Here is a 20,842-nt window from a genome sequence, read left to right on the forward strand (position 1 = left end):
TGTACTGTACATACTTCTTAAGGGACTTGGCCAATGATCCAAATGAAGGATCCTCCTGCGAATAGGCTGGACATTCAGTTGAACTGGGAGATTTTAGATCTACAATCCACCCTCCTCCCAGCGTGATTGTGTGGCAGTGCTCATTCTCATATGCTGCTCCGAACTCGTGGTCAAAGTTCCACATTCGCATGTCCCGTACTATCTATGCATGTTGAACTTCTTTTGCACCATACGTAGCCAACTACGCGAATCGAAGGTACCGGTAAGGAGAACAAACTAAACACAAAAAAATCAGTTCTAAAGAAATTCGTTTTCGGTCAAGATTTAAACGTGCATCGCACCAGTGGCTTCACAATATCGAAATGAAGAACGTTCCAGACGTTCGCAGAAGCACATCTGAAAGCACGCGATGCAGTGCCCGCCTTTGTTCGATGGCGAGCCAACTGCCACTGAACTCCCCGCAAAGTGAAACTCATTTTATTGACTCAAGAATGAGTATTAATTTTATCGAGCCGATACTGAGGATTATAACTCGCAACCTTCCAACGAAACGCTTCTCGTTCTGCTTCTTCCCTCCCGCTGTTTTGAATTTTGAATTTCCCTTCTGTAGTCTCTCTTCTCAAGTTAATTAGGACCTTGCTCAACTCAAGAAACGTGTTCACTTTTATGTATTACACCTTCAATGGTGCTGTTTGTCGCAGGCCATTTGGCTTTTTAGACTTTTGAAAAGGTGTGTTTCATTACTTTCTTTATTCATTGTTGAATGTGTCCATCTCTGCCGAGGCATGTCACTCCGAACGGCTCGGAGGATTAGAAGAAAAAGCGGAAAAAAACCGGTGGGACGTGCATGCAAAAATAAATTAAAGGTGGTGGAACAGCAGGCTCAGCTAATTAAAAATCCTGTCTTATCTATCACAGATGACGGGACGGGCATGATCAGCGGTAATGGGGTGAGATGAGGGATGGCACAATCTGCGATGGGGCGAACGGTTCATCCGCGCACCCCTGCTCCGGCTCAGCGAGCCGTCGTCCCTCCAGCCATTCATTTCCAAAGCAATGACGTGTGAAGAAACATCTGGTGGCTCCGACTCATGTACCGTTGCGCTGTGCTGGATGATTGTGACTTGCGAGCGAGCGAGTGAGCGCGCATGTGTGTCTGCGACAATGTGAAGGTGGGGAGCGGTGGCGCAGAGATAACCGCACTGGGCTATTAAACCGACGACCTGGGCTTTTTCCCAGCAGTGGAGGGACAAGGGCCCTGTGTATCTCTGTGACTGTATGTGCATCTTTGCCTTTGTAATTGATGATCGTGCCAGAGCAGGAATCGTCATTTCATCGATTTTAAGATGGAATTTCAGTGATTTATCCGATAAAGATCTGGTTTGTAATCCGAGCAATGGAATCGAGAGGGGTTATGAGTTCATATTCTGGATGTGGGTGGAAAATCACCCATCATCCCCTCCAGGGTCAATACTAAAAGGTACCGATCTGTCGAAATCCATCTGCTGCGATATTTCAGATCAACTGGCCTCTGCTATGGGAATGTGGAATATTCCACCGTTTGATCAGGGCTGCCATACCAGTAAAAGCGTTGTCCTCCCCCAGCCCCCCCTCCCCCAATTCAGTTGAGCAAAGGGAGATGCTCTGAATATAATTATTATTTTTTATTTCATACGCAAAGTGGTGGGGTTGTGTTCCCACCGATGGCCCTATTACTTTCGCACAGAGTGCACACACGAGAACACATTTCCGTGGCAATGGCCTGGCTTGGAGGGCAACGCCGCGCGCGTTGGCGCACGTCACCACCTTTAACCCGTGGCTCGCGCTGCGCTCTGACTCACTTAATCCCGCGGGGCAGATGTGGCCGCTCGAATGGCAACGCTCGTGAGCGGCCCAGGCTCACACATCAATGCCGCCCCTCTCGTCTCCTATCTTGATGAATGCTCGGCTGACTCTTAAAGCCACCTGTTAATGTGACTCACAGTGTCACGTCATGCACGCACATGTAAAGGTAAAGATCCCCCAGCACCCCTCCCTCCCTCTACCCCCCATAGCTTACACAGAGTGTTGGGGCAAGTGCTGGTAGCGAGCAAGTCTGGCACGGCGCACGAGACGGTGGTGTGGCTACCGCACCGCGTACTCATTTTAGGCTGAGCAGAATGTAGGGAAGACCCGGCACCGATTCAGATATTCACCACAGACGGTGGCCACAAGCGGGGATCGAACTCAAGCGGCCACGTTCGTAGTGGGGCTACCGATTCTCCTCGAACGCACGCTCACACACGCACGCACGACCGCTGCAATATAAATTAAAACGTGAGAACGAGCCGTTTATAATCTAATTATTGTCCATTTTGTACAAAGTCGCGTTATATATTTCCCGGGGAAATCTAATTTCGAGTGAATGTGGGCGTCTGTAGAAATCTATAGTCCTCACGCAGCTGCGTGCATCATGCATTTTGCTTTTAACAGATCATGTAAACAAACAGCAAGCGGCTGTGACATATCAATGGGTGGAACAAAAAGACATAACCCATTTAAACGAATCCACGAATTGTTCTGGGACGCATCCCTGTCTGCTTTCATGAATTTCAAGAAAACCCTACTTATTTACCGGAATTAAAAAGTACACGTAAAATAATCGCACCGCAAATACAAAATAAACCATAGAAGTTAAAATAGACCACCGTTGTCAATAACTCACGTCCTTAAATGAGCAGAAAACCCATCACAATGGAAACATTAGAGCGGGCCAGTGATGATGAATAGTTTCAACAAGAAACAACAAGCTCGCTACAACGTTCACCGCGTGTACAACAACAACAAACAGAACGTTCCGTGCCTTGGACATTGTACCGACAGCGCAAGTTCCTGAAAAAAAATCCGCTGCGGTCTTCTCGTCTTAGGCCACCATCAAAATAAATTGAGCAAAATGTGACGAAACCAAAAGGCAGTGAAACAAATCCACGTCAAGTGTAACACGTAGCAGGCTTTCACGACCAATATCATCCACAATACGTTGTTTTGGGTTAGATCGCATGAATATATGAATGCGTCGTCAAACCCGCCACCACCCGACACAGCCAACTAGTAAGGGTTGTCACGTGAACAGAACGTAGCCAATTCGTTACTAGTGCAGCACAGCGGTGTGTTGGAGAGCAAAGCCACAAAATGTACAGAGTACGACGTTTCGCCAGTAATTACAACTAGCTTCATCAGGCGACAGCCAGACTCGTGACTGTCGCAAACTATGTTCGTGTTGTCGAACGAAGCGCTCATCGGTAGGGTGCTCACTGCTGCCGAGATCCTCGCGTACAGAGAGACACCACGTGTACACCTCGGCAACCCATTAGAACTTGCCTGACGGCAACGATTATTCCACCTCTCGTATGATTGACGAGGAAGCCGATCGCAAGAGAAACATTTGCACCATTCACGCCGCTTGCAAAACGACGCCGAAGCCGCGATGCTCTATTAAATAGCGGAGGAATTAAAATGATCGCAGCGACTACAGAGCCATAACGTTGTTCGCGCATTGGAGGGGGGCCTTTCACTTGCGGCCAAAAACAGCCAAATCCCCCCCCCCTCCCCATCCCTCCCATCCCTCCCCTTGCCTCTCACGCAGAGGACAAATGTGAACCGCACTCAGAGCCATTACAGAAAGTGAGCACATAAATAATCCACGAAGGTTAACAGAAGTGACGGGGACGCGTATCGCAACGAGACGGTACCGTTTTAACAACAACGACAACAGAAGTACGCTTTCCTTCCGTGACTTTATCCCGATCGTGCTATGAGCGTCGCGTCACGAGGCAAAGAACGGCTCATGGAAGTGGATATGACGGAGCTATTACGACTATTAACATTTTTTTAAAAAAAAATTCACTCAACTGGAAACATCTCACGAATGGGGCTCCTCCTTTGGCTAGGCGACGGTGCTCCGAGCCAGAGAGCTGTCCCCGCTCCTTGCTCTTAGCTCTTTTGGAGCAGCTTGCCCCCTCCTCCGAGGACGTCTCCTCTCACCTCCTCTCTAAACTAAACTGAAAATAAATTAAATAATAGAATTCGATTGCGACACAAGCAGCCGTCATCAGGTAAGAATGAATGAGAAAACAAACCTCGTAAACCGACAGAACCAAAGAGTAATTCCTGCAGTCACGAAAGCTTCAAATGAAGTTTAAACCGAAAACTAAACAATTTTTTTTTACTTGACCAGGTAAAACCCACTGAGCTATGTCGCTCTACTCTAGAAGCGATATAGCTATCACACAATGCTAGCTCAACGAAGAAGTGGCTTATCATCACGTGGACATTTATAAGCAGCCAAACACTCTATAAACGCGTGATGTTGATTCTAAACTTGGAGAGAAAACCCGGAGGACCCGGAGAAAAATCCACGTGAATACACGGTTATAGAGAGAGAGATACACAAACTTCGAATTTACAGTAGTCAGGGTCTGGATCGAACCCACGGACGACCTCCTGTGTACCGGGCGAGGCAGTTAACATCTCGCCACCGTGGCGCACCTGCTTGTTCTCAGGCGGCTTGGCCTGGCCCCACGTCTCCTGGTTCACAAGAGAACTCCCATTCACACTGGGAGGGGGAAAGGGTGGGGAGGGGGAAGCACCCCCCACCGTATGTAACAATTAAATAATTAGTTGTATGGTTCTGGGAATCTGTCACAGAGATGGAGTTCAACTGTGTCTGAGCTGCAGCGTGTCAGTGACCACCAAATTAATCATGAAAACCACTTTGTAGGAAGTTTACTACAGCCGCCCGTTGGCTCTATCATCCGGAATGTGCCCCATCTTATTACGTCTCAGAGGCTAAGCGGGTGTCAGCCTGGTTAGCATTTGGATTGGAGGCATGATAATATCAGGTGTAGGCTTGTGTGTGAAGTGGCCAGAATATGATGGCAGGTGAGCAATGGGTTATTGAATCTATCTGTGGGAACAAAATAATCCCCATGACAACACAGCGTGCGGAAGCGTTCATCTAGCAGTGGATTGACAAAAGGGCTATACATTATTATTTTAGTTGTTCCAGTTTCCTACCACATACCAAACACTCATTCGTAGCACTGCACAAACATCCCCAAACCAGGACCACCGTCTTAAGACTCACTGAGGATATATTGGGTAAATCAAGAAAATTATTAGTACATTTAAGTTTTCCTATGGAGAAACTCGTAAGATGGCATTTGAACTACCGGCTCATTATCAGTGGATTTAATATCCTCTTTAAAACTATCCATGTCCTTATGTTACTATCTATCCGCCTGGCTCAATTCTCCATAGCTGACTATCTAAAATAATAAACCATTATTTTTATTTTACCAGGTAAGGCCCAGAAGCGACCTGGCCACAAATGATAGCTCAACTAAGTGGCTCATCATTTGGGAATTTGATCGCAACCAAATACTCTAAACGCGTGTTTCTAAATGTGGAGGACCCGGAGAAAAATCCACATGACCACGAGGAGAAAGACACGCAAACCCCAAATATGTAGCAGGCGTCAGGGTCTGGATCGTAACCCACGACTTCCTGCATGCCAGGCGAGGGAGTGAATATCTCGCCAGCGTGGCGTCACACGGTGCCGCCTGTATGTCGAATCATGAACAGCACTCTCAATGTCTCATTTACTTCCACGCCGCCCCTCCCCGCCCGATCCCTCCCTGCTCCTCTCCATCCCTCTTCTTCTTCATCCCTCCTCCTCTCGATCCCTCCTCCTCCTCCTCTCGATCCCTCCTCCTCCTCCTCTCGATCCCTCCTCCTCCTCCTCCTCTCCATCCCTCCTCCTCTCCATCCCTCCTCCTCCTCTCGATCCCTCCTCCTCTTCTCTATCCCTCTTCCTCCCTCCTCCTCCTCTCCATCCCTCCTCCCTCCTCCTCTCCATCCCTCCTCCCTCCTCCTCTCCATCCCTTCTCCCTCCTCCTCTCCATCCCTCCTCCTTTCCATCCCTCCTCCTACTCTCCATCCCTCCTCCTCCTCCTCTCGATCCCTCCTCTTCTTCTCCGTCCCCCTTCCTCCCTCTTCCTCCCCTCCATCCCTCCTCCTCCTCTCCATCCCTCCTCCTCCTCTCCATCCCTCCTCCTCTCCATCCCTCCTCCCTCCTCCCTCCTCCTCTCCATCCCTCCTCCCTCCTCCTCTCCATTCCTCCTCCTCTTCATCATCCATCCCTCACCCTTTGACTCGTCTCTATCAAAACCGTTACGCGAACCGCATTAAAACCAGCCCCGGAGTCGCGATTAGAAAGACGGCATAACACAAGAGTTAGACATTGGTGGGAGACAGAGAGATGAAAGGAACGGCGGGGGGGGGGGGGGGGTATTAGGAAAATGCAGCACAAATGTGCTGGGTGTGGAGGATGGAGCGAGAGTGTAAAAAGCGATGCGAAAAAAAGAGCACTTCCATTAACAGCCGGGCCATTACTCTTCACTGTGTCACAGCGTGCGAATGGGTAGGGGATGGGGTTTCTGGATGGAGAGGCAGAGAGAAGGGGAATGGGAGAGAGGGGTACGGGAGAGGGGGGTGTGGGAGAGGGGGGTATGGGAGAGGGGGTATGGGAGAGGGGGTATGGGAGAGGGGGTATGGGAGAGGGGGTGTGGGAGAGGGGGGTATGGGAGAGGGGGTATGGGAGAGGGGTATGGGAGAGGGGGTATGGGAGAGGGGGGTATGGGAGAGGTGGGGTTTAAGAGTGGAGCTAGGGGCAGTGTTGCCACATCCGATGGTTCAAAGCCGTACAGACCAATGGGCAAAAGCCTCCAGATTTTCCCAAATTAAATCTGAAGATTTCTGAACCAAGACTGAACTATGCTTGACAAGGCCTTGCCGAATTTGTGTACGTGAAAAACTCTAAGCATGCATTTTAATAACAGATACATTTCTATAACACTGTGAGTTATACAGCTGTAGAAGACATCATCAGTGTCTGGCAATCAACACTGTGTTTATATAGATGGTTACGTGCAAACGTACATCTGTGTGTAGTGGTATGTATGTACATGCATGCGAGTCTCTGTGTCAGTGTAATAGGTAAAGGCGCAGCCCTGCAATTGCTTGCTCACGCCACTGCTGGTGGAATGGGCTCTAGAGAGCTCCTCTATACGGTGCATTGGCCTACTCTTCCACACAGGCGAAGCGTTTTGGAACCCACACTTTACCCCACCACATTCGAATGATACATGGACATGGGGGGGGGGGGGGAGGGTAATTCAAGAAACTTGCACCATTGTTCTGCCACGCCAGGAGAACGAATCTAACCTTGTAAGTTCGCCGTGCCTTTTAACCCTTTGCCGTTCCGATGACGTCCGCGTACCTCGGACATCAATAGCATGTGTACAGTATAACACACAACAGCACAGTGGCAAAATAAACACCACGAATGCTGCCACTGGATTTGCGGTTGGCTGCGGTGAGAACCGTGGACATCTTTGGCCGTGGAGTCACAGGAAAACCCTACGGGGTCTGGCATCAAGGGGTAAGGGCAAGAGTGGAGTGGGTGGCTGAAAGGAGGAGAGAGAGGAGAGGTAGCGAGGAAAGCGATGGCGGTAGAAGCGTGGGTGGGTGGGGGGGGAGGTGGGAGTGAGGTATGGAGCGGTGGCGAAGCGGATAGCACCCTGCGCAACCAACCTGGCAACCCGAGTTCGATTCCCCGATTACGGCCACCAACACCAGTGACGATTATCTGAACGGGTCCTGGGGCCACCCCAAGGTCGATTCGGTCTCAAATGAGGACCTGGTACGGTGCGTAAACATCCCCACGTGGGAGGCGAGAAGCGGCCGGGCGTGGTGCCGGCCTTCGTAGGTGCTACTCGCTAACAGCACTTGCCCCAACAGTGTGTTAAGTCTATTCGGGTGGATCTTTGTCTTTGGCAGAGAGGGAGGCACGCAGCGTCGCTGCCCTTTATGGAGTACGCCATGGACAATGAAATTTCGACTCCCTGGTGCGGTGCGTAAACATCACCAAGAGGGAGACAAAGGCGGCCAAGGCGTGGTGCTGGCAATCCATCCGGTCGTGTGCCTATCCGGCCTTCATAGATGCCCCTCGCTAACAGCACTTGTTAAGGCTATACGCGGGGGCGGGGAGAATCTTTGTCTTTGGTAGGGAGGAGGGTGGCACGCACCATGGTTGCCCGTAATGGGGTACGCCAGGACAATTACATTCCGACTCTCAAGGTCAATGTTTCGCGCGCGAGAATTACGACGACGCAGCGGCGGCGGCGGCGGCGGCGGCAGCGCCGAGATGGCGATGCACACCGCCACCCCCGCTGTCGTCTTCCAGCAGAGAGAGAGAGAAGGGGAGATGGGGGGGTGTTGGAGAGAAAAGCAAAACACATTTTCTTTTGTTGTTGCAGACGTCATTGCCTTAACCTTGCGCGCGAGGCATAATTCAGAATCTTAATTTTTAGACCGGAGGAATCCGATGAGCTATGAAGCTCTTTCTTGTTTTTTTGGCACAGATGCCCCGTAGACATTTCACGCGCACCACCGCCGCGTTAACTACGCGGCGGTGGTGCGCGGAGTATGTTTTTGCGGGGAGATGGGTGGAGCCCCCCCCCCCCACACCACTGCTGTTTATTGTTTGTGTGTATGTGGTTTTTTCTTCTTTGGTTCTTTCGGTAAAGTCACGTAGAATGAGAATAAAATAATAAATTGATAAAATAAAATAACACAATAATATTCTCACGACGTTTCGGCCACAACACAAGCGGCCTTCATCAGGTGAAGGGGACGAGTCTCCAGACAGTCTCTGTCCTCCAGACAGTCTCGTCCCCTTCACCTGATGAAGGCCGCTTGTGTTGTGAACGAAACGTCGTGAGAATATTATTGTGTTATTTTATTTTATCAATTTATTATTTTATTCTCATTCTACGTGACTTTACCGAAAGAACCAAAGAAGATGAATCCTTGCAGTCACGAAAGCTTTAAATCGAAAAAGTGTATGTGGTTGTTGCGGTTGACAGTCTCGCTCCCAAAGACAGATACCGGCGACTGCCATGGTAATGTGGAATTTACGAGAGCGGCGTGTCGACAGAGGGTGGAGTGTCGATGGAGCATGACCACGACCCAGGGAGATGGTTTGATTGTGCAACCGATACGAGCCACTGTCGTTAAAATTGTGCTGATGCAGGCAAGCCCATCGTAGATAACGGTTGTGTACGACGTTCCGGTGAAATCACCAGCGGCTGTCCCGTTCATTAGCCCCTTTGCCCTTGTCACAACAAACAAAAGAAACCCACTCATGACTAAATATATCATGCCCTTGGCATGTGAATGTGGAATCTACAAAAAGTGGCTCCTGCACCACCAACGGATGTGAGCCACGAACAGGGAACAGATGAAAGCACGCGGAGAGACAAGCAAATGCGATTCTTGTAACATCAAAAACAAACAATTGGAGTGAACAATTGGTCAACGAAAATATTTGTACGCGTTTCCAGACGCTGAAGTATAAAAACAACAACCGTATCAGTGTTTTATTGTGTTAATGTAAAAATACGTGCGGTGTTTTCCCCACTCATTGTTGTGTTATATTTGTAATTCATATTTATGTATTTATTTATTCCCTTTGTCTGCTTATGATTTCCTGTTATTTCTCAGACCTCTGTCGCTCAATCCTAGCTCAATGCATTGCCGGATGCAGATTTTTCGCCCGCACCGTGTCAGTCGTGGGGGTTGTTTAACCATGCCCTAAGCCACGTTTGTTTCGTGTGGATTGGTTAACGGGAGGGGACAGAGGGGTCCATTCAGATATCACTCGCCACTGACTATAGCCGTAACCAGAAAACATACTCAGGTCGCGTCTTCGATGCTGCAGTTCTCTGACCGCTGCGGCAACGCAACTCTCGACATCTCTGTCGGCTGGCTAAAGAAGGATATCTCAAAAGTCCAAGGGTCTCACCGACTGGTGATGATTCGTGTCCCGAGTTTTTAATGGAATTTTTTTTAAACTCTCCGGCGGCGGCGTGCAACTGCGGTCATCCAGAACGACGTATAACGACGCAATGGCCCGATCCACAAATAAGGAGGCATCACAGTGGCGCTACACTCCTCCGCTGCTCCTGATGCGGTCATCTGTGCTTGACCACCTGAATGTGAAATTGTCGTTGTCGCGCTGCATCTTGAGCAGCCGTACGACAGAAGACGTTCAGAGTCACCAGTTGGTGGCCCTGAGTCACCATCCGTGAAACTTACACATTCCCATGACGGGGCCCAGCCTGCCCCAACTAAAGATCACCGTTGACTTCCCACACAAATTGGTGGGTCATGTTGTCTGCCACGGATGATGATGATGATGGGCTGAGTCGACCAATGACCAACACCCGAACTCACGGGCTGACCTTCCGACTGTAAAGCTCAGCGCTTTGACCAAAAGAGCCACTCAACCAAATCTGTATCATCATCGGCAGCACTAGCAGCAGCAGCAGGATCATCAGCTCAGATCAATCCACTGCTTGATGAAGGCCGACTCCGCCTATCGCCTGCACACGAGCCGATTCCACAGCTCCATCTGCGCACGGTGGATGCCCCCTCGGATCTGTCTGTACATATATATAATTATCAACGTGTTTTCAATTCCGTGCCAGGTCGTGTCCTAGACGAGAGCGCGTTCTCGGCGTCCCCTGCAGCAGGAGGGTGCAAAGATCTGTCCGTCGCCCGCAATAAAACTCACAGAGAGCCGCAAAACGAGGTTAGGGAGCAAACGAGCACGCGACAAAGAGGATGGGGCAACGGCCGGAGTGCGGCAGTGAGCGTAGCCCTGCACCAAAGCAGACGACGGTGATAGTCTTTGGACAATGCAAGGGAAGGATGGGAAGCGTGATTGGGGGGGGGGGGGGGCAATTTGCTATATATGTTTCAGCCGTTGTTTATTTATTTAGTTATTTTCCTCCGTTCGAGACGATTTTGTGCATCGCTATCACGCTGGTGTTGAGACAGCTCGGTCTGACGTGACAGCACTCACGGGGGATTTTCTCAGCCTTCACAAATCAATCGCGAGCGAGGACAGAGATGAAAAAAACGTAAACAACACAGACAGGCATGATCCAGAAACTCTGAACTCGCTATGTTCATGTATTTTAAAAAAAAAATCTGTACTTTGTGACAAAAGTAAAAAAAACGTGTCTCCCTCTTCACATGAGCACGAACGTGGCCCGCGTCTCGAAACAAGACCTCGAGCCGGAATTGGTCCATTCCACGTTCCAGTGGCAGTGACGGAGGGCTGGTCATCAGCGCACTGCGCTTGGAACGCGACGACCTAATTCTTGAATGATCGCGTTGCCTAACGGGGATGGTGAGGAGCGGCGTGGAGCGGTGGTGCAGCGATTTACACACCGCACTACTCGGCCACTGACCAGCATGGTGAAGTATGGTCAATCAATCCCTCATGCCCAACATAGAATGGGGAGGCCTACAAATATAAAACAATACAATTATCACGACGTTTCGACTGCAACACAAACAATCATCATCAGGTGTGAAAACCAGTCGAAACGTCGTGAGAATTGTATTGTTTTATATTTTTTATTATTTTATTGTTTCCCTTCTACGTGACTTTACCGAAAGAACCAATAATATATAAATATAGTTTATTTTTATGACAGTGACGAGGCAGCCTTTAATACAACTGCTGTTGAATTTCAAACAGGACACAGCAAAGTGTAGTTAAAAAAGAAACACGTGGCCGTCGTGCATAGGCAACAAGACCATCAGCAGTTCCTGAAGAAGTGCATTGTGGTCCTTGTAGTCTGAGGTCACCACCAAAATAGAATTGAGCAAACGTGCGTTTGAAACGCTGTTGCTTTTCCAGGCTGCACTATAACCCTGCTACGATGGGGGGTTTCTCCTCTTCTACATATTTGATTGCTGTCGAATTCCCATTAAATAGCGCCAATTTTAGCGGCCCTAGATAGTATGATGATGCTGATGGGCTGCCAACCCCCTGAATGGCATTTAAACTTGCAGTCTTCTGATAGCAAGTAGCACGCTTACACCAGGCGGTGGCGGCGGCGGCGGCTATGCACGTGGCCTGCAATCCAGCATTGCCGAGGCGAGGGTTGGTGAATGTTGTGAAACTCCCTTCCAGTGGGTGTGAGGAGCAGCTGGACCGGGGCTCGCCAGGAGCAAAGCAGTGCGGCAACGATGTGGAGCTCCAACTGCTCGGTCTACATGGGGAAGAGCGTTTCCATGGGCGGAGTTTGGGGGAGGGGGCACGAGGGGGGCAAGGCCCCCTCAAAGTGGACACCTTCATTCATTTATTGTCAGTAGTTTTTAATTAAAAAAAATCAATGTATTTTTTGCACCCCGTGATCCCCCTAAAAAATATAGAAGTCAAGCGCCACATATTTTTGCTCCGGATGCAACGGTTTCCTCCCAAATGATAGAGGACGCCACGGTGGCTAAGAGATGTTAACTACCTCGCCTGGCATACAGGAGATCATGGGTTCAATCCATACCCCGATGCCTGCAGTATATTTGGAGTTTGCGTGTCTTTCTCCCCGCGGTCGCGTGGATTTTTCTCCGGGTCCTCCGGTTTTCCCCTCCACATTTAAAATTAACGTGCATTTAGAGTATGTCTGCTTTCAATTTCCACGTGTGTGACCCATCATTTGTGGCCAGGTCGCTTCTGAAAAAAAGCTACCATATAACTCAGTGGGCCTTGCCTGGTAAAATAAAAAATATATATATAGTTTGCAATAGTTTAGTTTCTAAAGACTCCTTAATAGGTGGATAGCACCTTAATATATAGAGGGGACTGCAGAGATCGGGATACTGTTGGCGTCGGCTCACCGCGTTGCGGCCCTCCTGCCCGTGTGTGGCTACTCGTCGTGGCTGCCGAGTCGTCCTCTCTCTATGGGAGCGAAGTGAATACCGCGCTGAAGGCTCGTGACAAATTCTGCATTATTCTTATGATTATTATTTCAATTCACTGCACCACGCAACCAGTTTTGTTTGCATGCATGTGGTCGATACACATTCCAACCAGTGGGTTTTAACATTTACTGCAGCCTTGCGCCCCATTGGTTCTCAATCGTAAAAGAAAGTATAATGTTAGTAAATACATAAAGGTTGTATAAAAACAAAGTAGTTGTACTCACGTGCCCGTGCTTAATTTGTGTTTTCGATTATTTACCTTCAAAAAAAGCCTGGCCGTGTCTCGCTACCCCCAGAAAGGGCTTCTCGCGCCCCCAGGGGATGCAGCGTGCACCCCAGGTTAAGAACCACCGCATTATACGATAAAGTATTTCACAGACTCATAGGTACATGTACAGCCTCTTGTTAATCCACTGCTGGGTAAGGACCTTCCGACAGCGTGCGGGACGTGGTGGGGATGTGGGGGGTTATTTGACCAAATTTCACGAAAAGCTGGTGCGTGTCCATTGGTCATTGACTCCCAACCTTGAATGTATAGCAAGGAAGTGCATACCAGAATGCAAAGACAATCTTAAGTAGTGGAAACCAAGTTTTTTAACGGAGAAGAAATGTTAGTCCAATGTAACGTTGGCAGGCAATATTTATTGTTATAGCGTTTCTTGAGATATGGTTTCATAATGGATGCTTTATATACATTTATAAATAATAAATGCGGCCCAAGGTTGCGAGTTCAAATCTCGGTCATCCTTTTGGGGTCGATAAACCGCGTATCATTTCGTTTAGAAGTGGACAGACTTTGTGATAGACTTGACCTCACAATAGGAATGTGGATTTTTTTACCACTGGCTCAGGGCCGTAATTACGAGATGTTCCACCACTTCAATGCTTATTTGAGGAAGAAAGACATATTTTTGTAATCGTTTGTAAATATTGTGCTCCTGGCATTGATCAAGATGCTTGTTGACGCGGCTTCAGAATAAGTTCTGTGACGTCATCTTCCGGGGGTGATCTGACACTGGGTGGTACACTGCTCGCTGCGACAGTCTAAATTGAAATTTTGTTTCTAAGAGCTGCGCGTATCGTCTATATAAATAATCTACCAGTCTATCGTTTACCGTTTTGAATAATTGTTTAATTAAATAAAACACGAGCATAGAGTCTGCATATCGGTTGCATAATCAGATTATACATTTACACGCATGAAGATCAAAGCAAACAATGTATTTTAATTATTGATGATGATATCATCAATCACCACACCTTTCTCAACACCCAATGGTGGACAAAATCTACGAGTTACGGTCAGGGGGCATACCTCTCTCCACCATTCTCACTCCGCTGGCCACAGCTAACCTTCGCGCCCTATGGATCACGCCCGACAGCCGGCTCGTGGCACCCTGGACCAAGGCCGCGTCATGGCTGAGCGGCGTTTCTCCGTAACTGCACTGGCAGCAGCCGTCTGGAACGCTCTCTCCCACTGCACATTCGCAGCAGCAGCAGCAGCCGGGCACCATCATCCACCTTCAGGCAGTAACTCAAGGCTCTCACGTGTTTAGGCTCTCACCTGTCCACGCTCTCACCTGTTCAGGCTCTCACCTGTTCAGGCCCTCACCTGTCCAGGCTCTCACCTGTCCACGCTCTCACCTGTCCAATCTTTCACCTATCCAAGCTCTCACCTGTCCACGCTCTCACCTGTCCACGCTCTCACCTGTCCAGGCTCTCACCTGTCCAGGCTCTCACCTGTCCACGCTCTCACCTGTCTAAGCTCTCACCTGTCCACGCTCTCACCTGTCCACGCTCTCACCTGTCCACGCTCTCACCTGTCTAAGCTCTCACCTGTCCACGCTCTCACCTGTCTAAGCTCTCACCTGTCCACGCTCTCACCTGTCCACGCTCTCACCTGTCCAGGCTCTCACCTGTCCACGCTCTCACCTATCCAAGCTCTCACCTGTCCACGCTCTCACCTGTCCACGCTCTCACCTGTCCAGGCTCTCACCTGTCCACGCTCTCACCTGTCCACGCTCTCACCTGTCCACGCTTTCACCGCTCCAAGCTCTCACCTGTCCAATCTTTCACCTATCCAAGCTTTCACCGCTCCACGCTCTCACCTGTCCATGCTCTCACCTGTTCAGCTTGGCACAGAGGGGACATTGCGCCCGACTCGCGAAATGTGCGCGAGTTGTAAATTGTGTTGAGTGTCGTTGACGCAATGGCAATGACGATTTCGCGCATGTCGACTTGGCGAAGGCTCGCACAACGTAGAGTCCCTTGTCAATTCACCAATGGATGAAGGCCTCCTCCAAGCGTTGACGGTGGGATTTGTCGGGCTCATGAAAACAGGGGGGTCGATTGACGGGACGTGGAAGCAGAGACGAACGAAGGAGGCACGCGTGCCGCGGGTGGGGTAGGTACGGAGATTTTGACCGCTATGGTCGCTGCCGGATGTTGAGGATCCAGGAGCTCGACCGCCGGTGAGTGCAGCCACCCACCGCCCGTCGGGGAATCAAACTGAGGTCGCCGGGCCGGGCTCACAACGGCGCCGCCGCTCCGCCCCGAAGACCCACAGCGGCGGGCAAACGTAAAGCGGACTGAACCGTGACATGTGACAGCCAAGAAGCTCCGCTTGGAAGCAAGTGAAGTGGTGGTAAGGCAGTGGGGGCATCTGGCGGAGCAATCTGTGCTGCAGTGGGTGGTGTGCCCTTGCTAAAGCACTGAAAACTAGCAACTATTCTTTTTTTACTTTACCAGGTATGTACGTTCAACTCATTTCACATCATACGTAGCCAACTGTGCTCATCGGAGGTGCGGGGGAAGAACAAACTAAAGACAAAAAGCAACACAAAACGGAGGTTGGGCCCACTGAGCTATGTAGCTCATTTTCAGAAGCGACCTGGCTATCACAAATGACAGCTCAACGAAGTGGCTTACCACGTGGAAATGTATAGCATCCAAATGCTCTCAGCGCATGATTATAAACGTGGAGGGAAAACCCGGAGGACGCCGGAGAAAATTCCACGCGACCACGGGCAGAGTGAAATTTCAAACTCCAAATATACAGCAGGTGTCAAGGGTCGGGAATCAAACCGACGACCTCCTGTGAACCAGGCGAGGTAGTCAATAACATCGCTCGTGAATGAGAGCGTGTCGCGAATGGACCGACCTGGGCTCGTGATGGTCAGGAGATCCAAACGACGCTGTTGCTGGAAAACAAAACAAAGTGAAAAAAAACACAAAGGTTAGCCTCGTTGTCGACAAGCAGACGCCAGTGACTGAGCGAATGGATGCAAGTTCTCACGATGCCCTAGAAGGGCTAGACAGTTGACATCTGAAATCAATGTAGTCTACAACCTGAACAAACAATCTAAAAAAAACACTTTTTTTTATAAATACATTTTTTCGACGTCCAAAAGATATGATCTGTAGGTTCATAGGTTTTACTCACCGAGAAGGGCTAGCCTAATTAGAAAGGTGACTCGAAGTATAAAGCTGTACACATATGTGGCGTTTGACTTCTATATTTGGGGGGGGGGGGGGGGTGGGGACAGCGTAATTTTCGTCACTACTCAGAGCAGGGTTGGCATACATTTCTAGGTTACTTTAACTGTACAGCTACACACTTACGAATACACGACGCCCATCATCAGTGAACCGAGTCATTTTCGTCAAATTGGTTTCGTTCCTTTTCGTTGTTAAGTGCCAGTGGTCGAAAAAGCCCTCCCCGACCAGCTGCCTGGTCGGGGAGGGCTTTTTATTCACCCCATCGCGATGATAGCGGTCCGCCTTCCAACAACGGCCCGGGGGTCTCGGCTAGGCGATGTGTCCCACACCCTGGCGCCTTCAAGGACCCTCAGACACACGAGAGGCAACGGGAGCAGACGCGGAGGAAGATATCTCGACGCCGCCGCCGCGAAAGGGGCCGTAATCCTAAACTCCACAAGCGCGTCCTCCTTCGCTCTCAGCCAGGGCATCCGACCCAGGGATAACGTCGATTTCAATAAAAGTCGACCAAAAATTATTACGTCCCGTGGGTTGGGCCCTCTTGGGCCTCGTTGAAGGAGGAGCGGGGTGGGGAGGGGGGGCACCCAGCGACGTGGCAGCCAATCGCTCGCCACTGATGTTAGCCGCGGGATGTAAAAATCAAAACTGTGGGGGGGTTCAACGCGTCCGCAAGGGCAGCGCGCTCGGGCACCGCGGCGAGCAGCAACTCGGCGTCGGGAGTCCGCGTCCTTCGGCGTGGCTCGTGATCGAGTGGCAAGCAAAATAACAACAACAACCGGTGAGCCGGCGGCCTTGAGGTGTCACCGTAAGCGGTGATCTGCCGGGCGGAGATTGGGCGATCGAGATGACCGATACTAATCTTGGCTCCCCACTCCCACCGGCGCTAATAAATTGTCAAGTTGCCCGATGTTCAACTTCCACGTTGCACCGCTTCCCAGCTGTGGGCCATGGCGCTGGCTTCAAAGGATTCTATCGCCTCTCTCTGTACAAACAAGATGTTACCCCCCCCCCCCCCCCGATTAAAGATGCGTTTATCTGTTTTGTCAAAAGCAAAAAAAGACGAACAACAGTAGCAAGTAATTTCCCGAAACATTTTTTTAACAAACCATTTTTCCTTTTCAATTTAATTTGGGAATTCATGAAGCTGGTTCAGTGCTTCCCTATCGGTGTGATGTGACCCTGTTTCAAGCTGTGACACCGCGTTACTTTCTAAACAATCAGCTGACGCACTGCAGAGTCAGTGGCACAAACTAACGAACACGAAGACAAAGACGTCAACGTAAAACGATGAGACACACAGACACTGAACACAAAAGTCCCAACACAACCATGAAATCGACAGACGGCCACCCTAACAATTACCAATGAAAAACAAAGACAAATATTCCCCGTATAGCCTCAACAGTCTGTAGGAACAAGTGCTGTTAGCGAGCACCTATGAAGGCCGGCACGGCGCACGAGGGTGTGGGTGGCCAAAACCACGCCCGACCGCCTTTGTCTCCCCGGTGGCGATGTTTACACACCCCACTCATTTAAGGCTGAGTCGACCTAGGGGAGGCCCAGGACTGGTTCAGATAATCGTCACTGGGTGTCGTGAGAGTGGGAATCGAACCCGGCTTGCCGGCTTCGTAGCGCACGGCGCGCTAACCGCTCCGCCACTGTTCCCAATGAAAAGCACACAGGCAGATACACACACATGTGCACTGACGCATACACACAAAACACACACAACCCCCCACCCCACCCTGAGTAAATTGTCTGAGCCGGGCGCCCACTGCGTCCTCACTGCGTACTGACGTCACGCGCCATCAGCCCGCGGGCCCTGAGGCCTTTTGCTTGGCCCTGTGGCCAGTGGCCTTTGCTTGGCCCTGTTTGGGCCCCAAGCCGGCCAGATTCCTGTCTCTTGCGGGGCCAGCGTCGTCGCAGTTTGCCCTTCCGGCTCAGCACGGCCACAACCGCCCGTGACGGCGAGGAATCGCGCTGGCTCGGTTCGGGATGTGGCAGTGGAAGAACAAAAATCGCGACGATGGACAAACATTGGTGCAGATTTCTTTCTTTCGACACGCGAACCCAATTACATTCCCAGCGCTGTGCGAACGTCTCTCGACTTAATGCCCCAATATAGCAGCGACGAACAATAAAAGGCAAATGCAAGGCCAAACACAAACCAATAAACACTATTTATGAGCCGGGAAACTTTTCAATCGATGACTTCTTTAATTAGGTGCTATTTTACACGCAGTTTGCCGTCGCCTGATAAAATGCAGGCTTACGGTATGATTAAAGGCCGTACTGTAGTATAACGAGTGATCAAAGAGCTTAATTAAAACAAATAGATGCACAATTATTCCCCGAATTGTGATGTGGGCTGGTTGGAGACGAGCGGGGGGGGGGGGGATAGTGGAGGAGCGAGGCATGATGACATCAAATTGGAAAAACTATACATAATATTTAACGGTTGATGTTGTTTGCTTGTGAAGTCCAATAAATTGTATTTAGAAATTGCACTCGATTTTTATTTGCAAATGTAGACCAACATTATTATTATTATCCTTGTGGCTAAATGCTCTGGCTCGATTCAAAAGCGAACCCTTCAAATCTCGGTGAAGGTAAAAAGGCGCAGCCCTGCAATTACTTGGTCACTGCACTGCTGGCGGACGGGCCAGCATATGAGAGGGCATGTGGGTCTACCCTTCCACGGTGGCCGGACATCGTGGAAGATGCGGGCTTTACCCACTTCTTACCCCACCGCGCGTACGGCGGTGTCGATTGGCGAACTGCGCTGCGATTTCCATCAATACCGCGAGGTGGACACAGCTGGTGGCGGTGGTGGCGGTGGAGGGGATTTAAGAAACAGGCGGCATTGTTAAAACCGGCACGCCAATACAGCGAATCGTGTTGGGCGGCCACGGTGGCTAGGAGATGTTAACTACCTCGCCTGGTGTGCAGGAGGTCGTGGGTCCGATCCCGACCCTGACGCCTGCTGCTGCTGCTGTATATTTGGAGTTTGCGTGTCTCTATCTCTCATCATCATCATCACGGTGGCTAGGAGATGTTAACTACCTCGCCTGGTATGCAGGAGGTCGTGAGCTTGATCCCGACCCTGACGCCTGCTGCTGCTGCTGTATATTTAGAGTTTGCGTGTCTCTCCCTCTCATCATCATCACGGTGGCTAGAAGATGTTAACTACCTCGCCTGGTGTGCAGGAGGTCGTGAGCTTGATCCCGACCCTGACGCCTGCTGCTGCTGCTGCTGTCTATTTGGAGTTTGCGTGTCTCTCTCCCCGTGGTCGTGTGGATTTTTTTCTGCCGGGCTCTCCGGGTTTTCCCTCCACGTTTAGAATCAACATCACGCGTTTCGAGTATTTGGTCGCTCTACATATCCACATGATAAGCCACTTCGTTGAGCTCTCGTTTCGTTGCTCAGAGGGTTTTACCTGGTAAAATAATACGTTTAGTTTAAGATAATCATCACACGATGGCATCAGCAGCAGCATCCCCTTCCAATGCTGAGATGTGATTGTAACGCTTCTCAATGACGTCTTGGAAACCGAGTGCAATATTCTCGGCAGAAGCGAAAACAAACCTGAGCGATAAATCACGTGCCCCGCTCCTATCACCTCACTGCATTTCAACACTCCGCAAGTAAAAAAAAAACTGTACGACAGGCAAAACGTGAACATTAAAGCTGAAGAGATTCATATCGCAACACACAATCGTGGGCATATTTCTTTTATTCACTGCAATGTAATTTGGGCTGATCTTTTTTTTTTGCCAGTCACGGTTGAGGATGTCGAAGCTGTAACGTTTGATTTTTTGACTATTTTTTTTTATCTTGTAATAATTTATTTTATTTTATAACTATTTTTTATGTTATAACTATTTTTTATTTTATAACTATTTTACCAGGTAAGGTCCATTGAGCTATATAAAGTAGTTCTTTTTTTTTACAAGCGACCTGTCCACAAAGGCATATTTATTGCAGCCAAACACTCTAAACTTAGATTTATAGCAGCCAAATAATCTAAACGCGTGATGTTGATTCTAAATGTGGAGGGGAAAACCCGAGGACCCGGAGAAAGATCCACACAACCACGGGCAGAGAGAGAGACACGCAAACTACAAATATACAGCAACAGGCGTCAGGGTCGGGATCGAACGCACGACCTCCTGTATACCAGGCGAGGTAGTTAACATCTCCTAGCCAACGTGATGATGATGAGAGAGAGAGACACGCAAACTCCAAATATACAGCAGCAGGCGTCAGGGTCAGAATCGAACGCACGACCTCCTGTATACCAGGCGAGGGAGTTAACATCTCCTAGCCACCGTATAGATGTGGCACAGCTTCATCAAGGGCACTTACTGGTCTCTGTTGTGTCAGGGTGTTGACTTTTCCATCGCCTCTCGCCGGTGTGAGGAGGTGTGAGTGTGCTGCCCCCTCGTATTTAAGGGATTTTCTCCAGGCA

General features: G+C 49.8%; 1 protein-coding gene across 1 annotated transcript in view; it reads right to left on the reverse strand.

Annotated features, from left to right (window-relative positions):
• The window catches only part of AGBL4 (AGBL carboxypeptidase 4), a 653,722-nt gene that overhangs the window by 35,816 nt on the left and 597,064 nt on the right, over positions 1 to 20,842 (reverse strand). Inside the window, exon 6 of the mRNA XM_032966253.2 lies at positions 16,037 to 16,076. Within this exon, the coding sequence (XP_032822144.2) occupies positions 16,037 to 16,076 (40 nt within the window). The remainder of the gene's footprint in view (positions 1 to 16,036; positions 16,077 to 20,842) is intronic.

The sequence above is a fragment of the Petromyzon marinus genome, chromosome 35 (assembly GCF_048934315.1).
Source record: "Petromyzon marinus isolate PM22_M1 ecotype Great Lakes invasive population chromosome 35, UKy_Petmar_22M1.pri1.0, whole genome shotgun sequence".
NCBI lineage: Eukaryota > Metazoa > Chordata > Hyperoartia > Petromyzontiformes > Petromyzontidae > Petromyzon > Petromyzon marinus.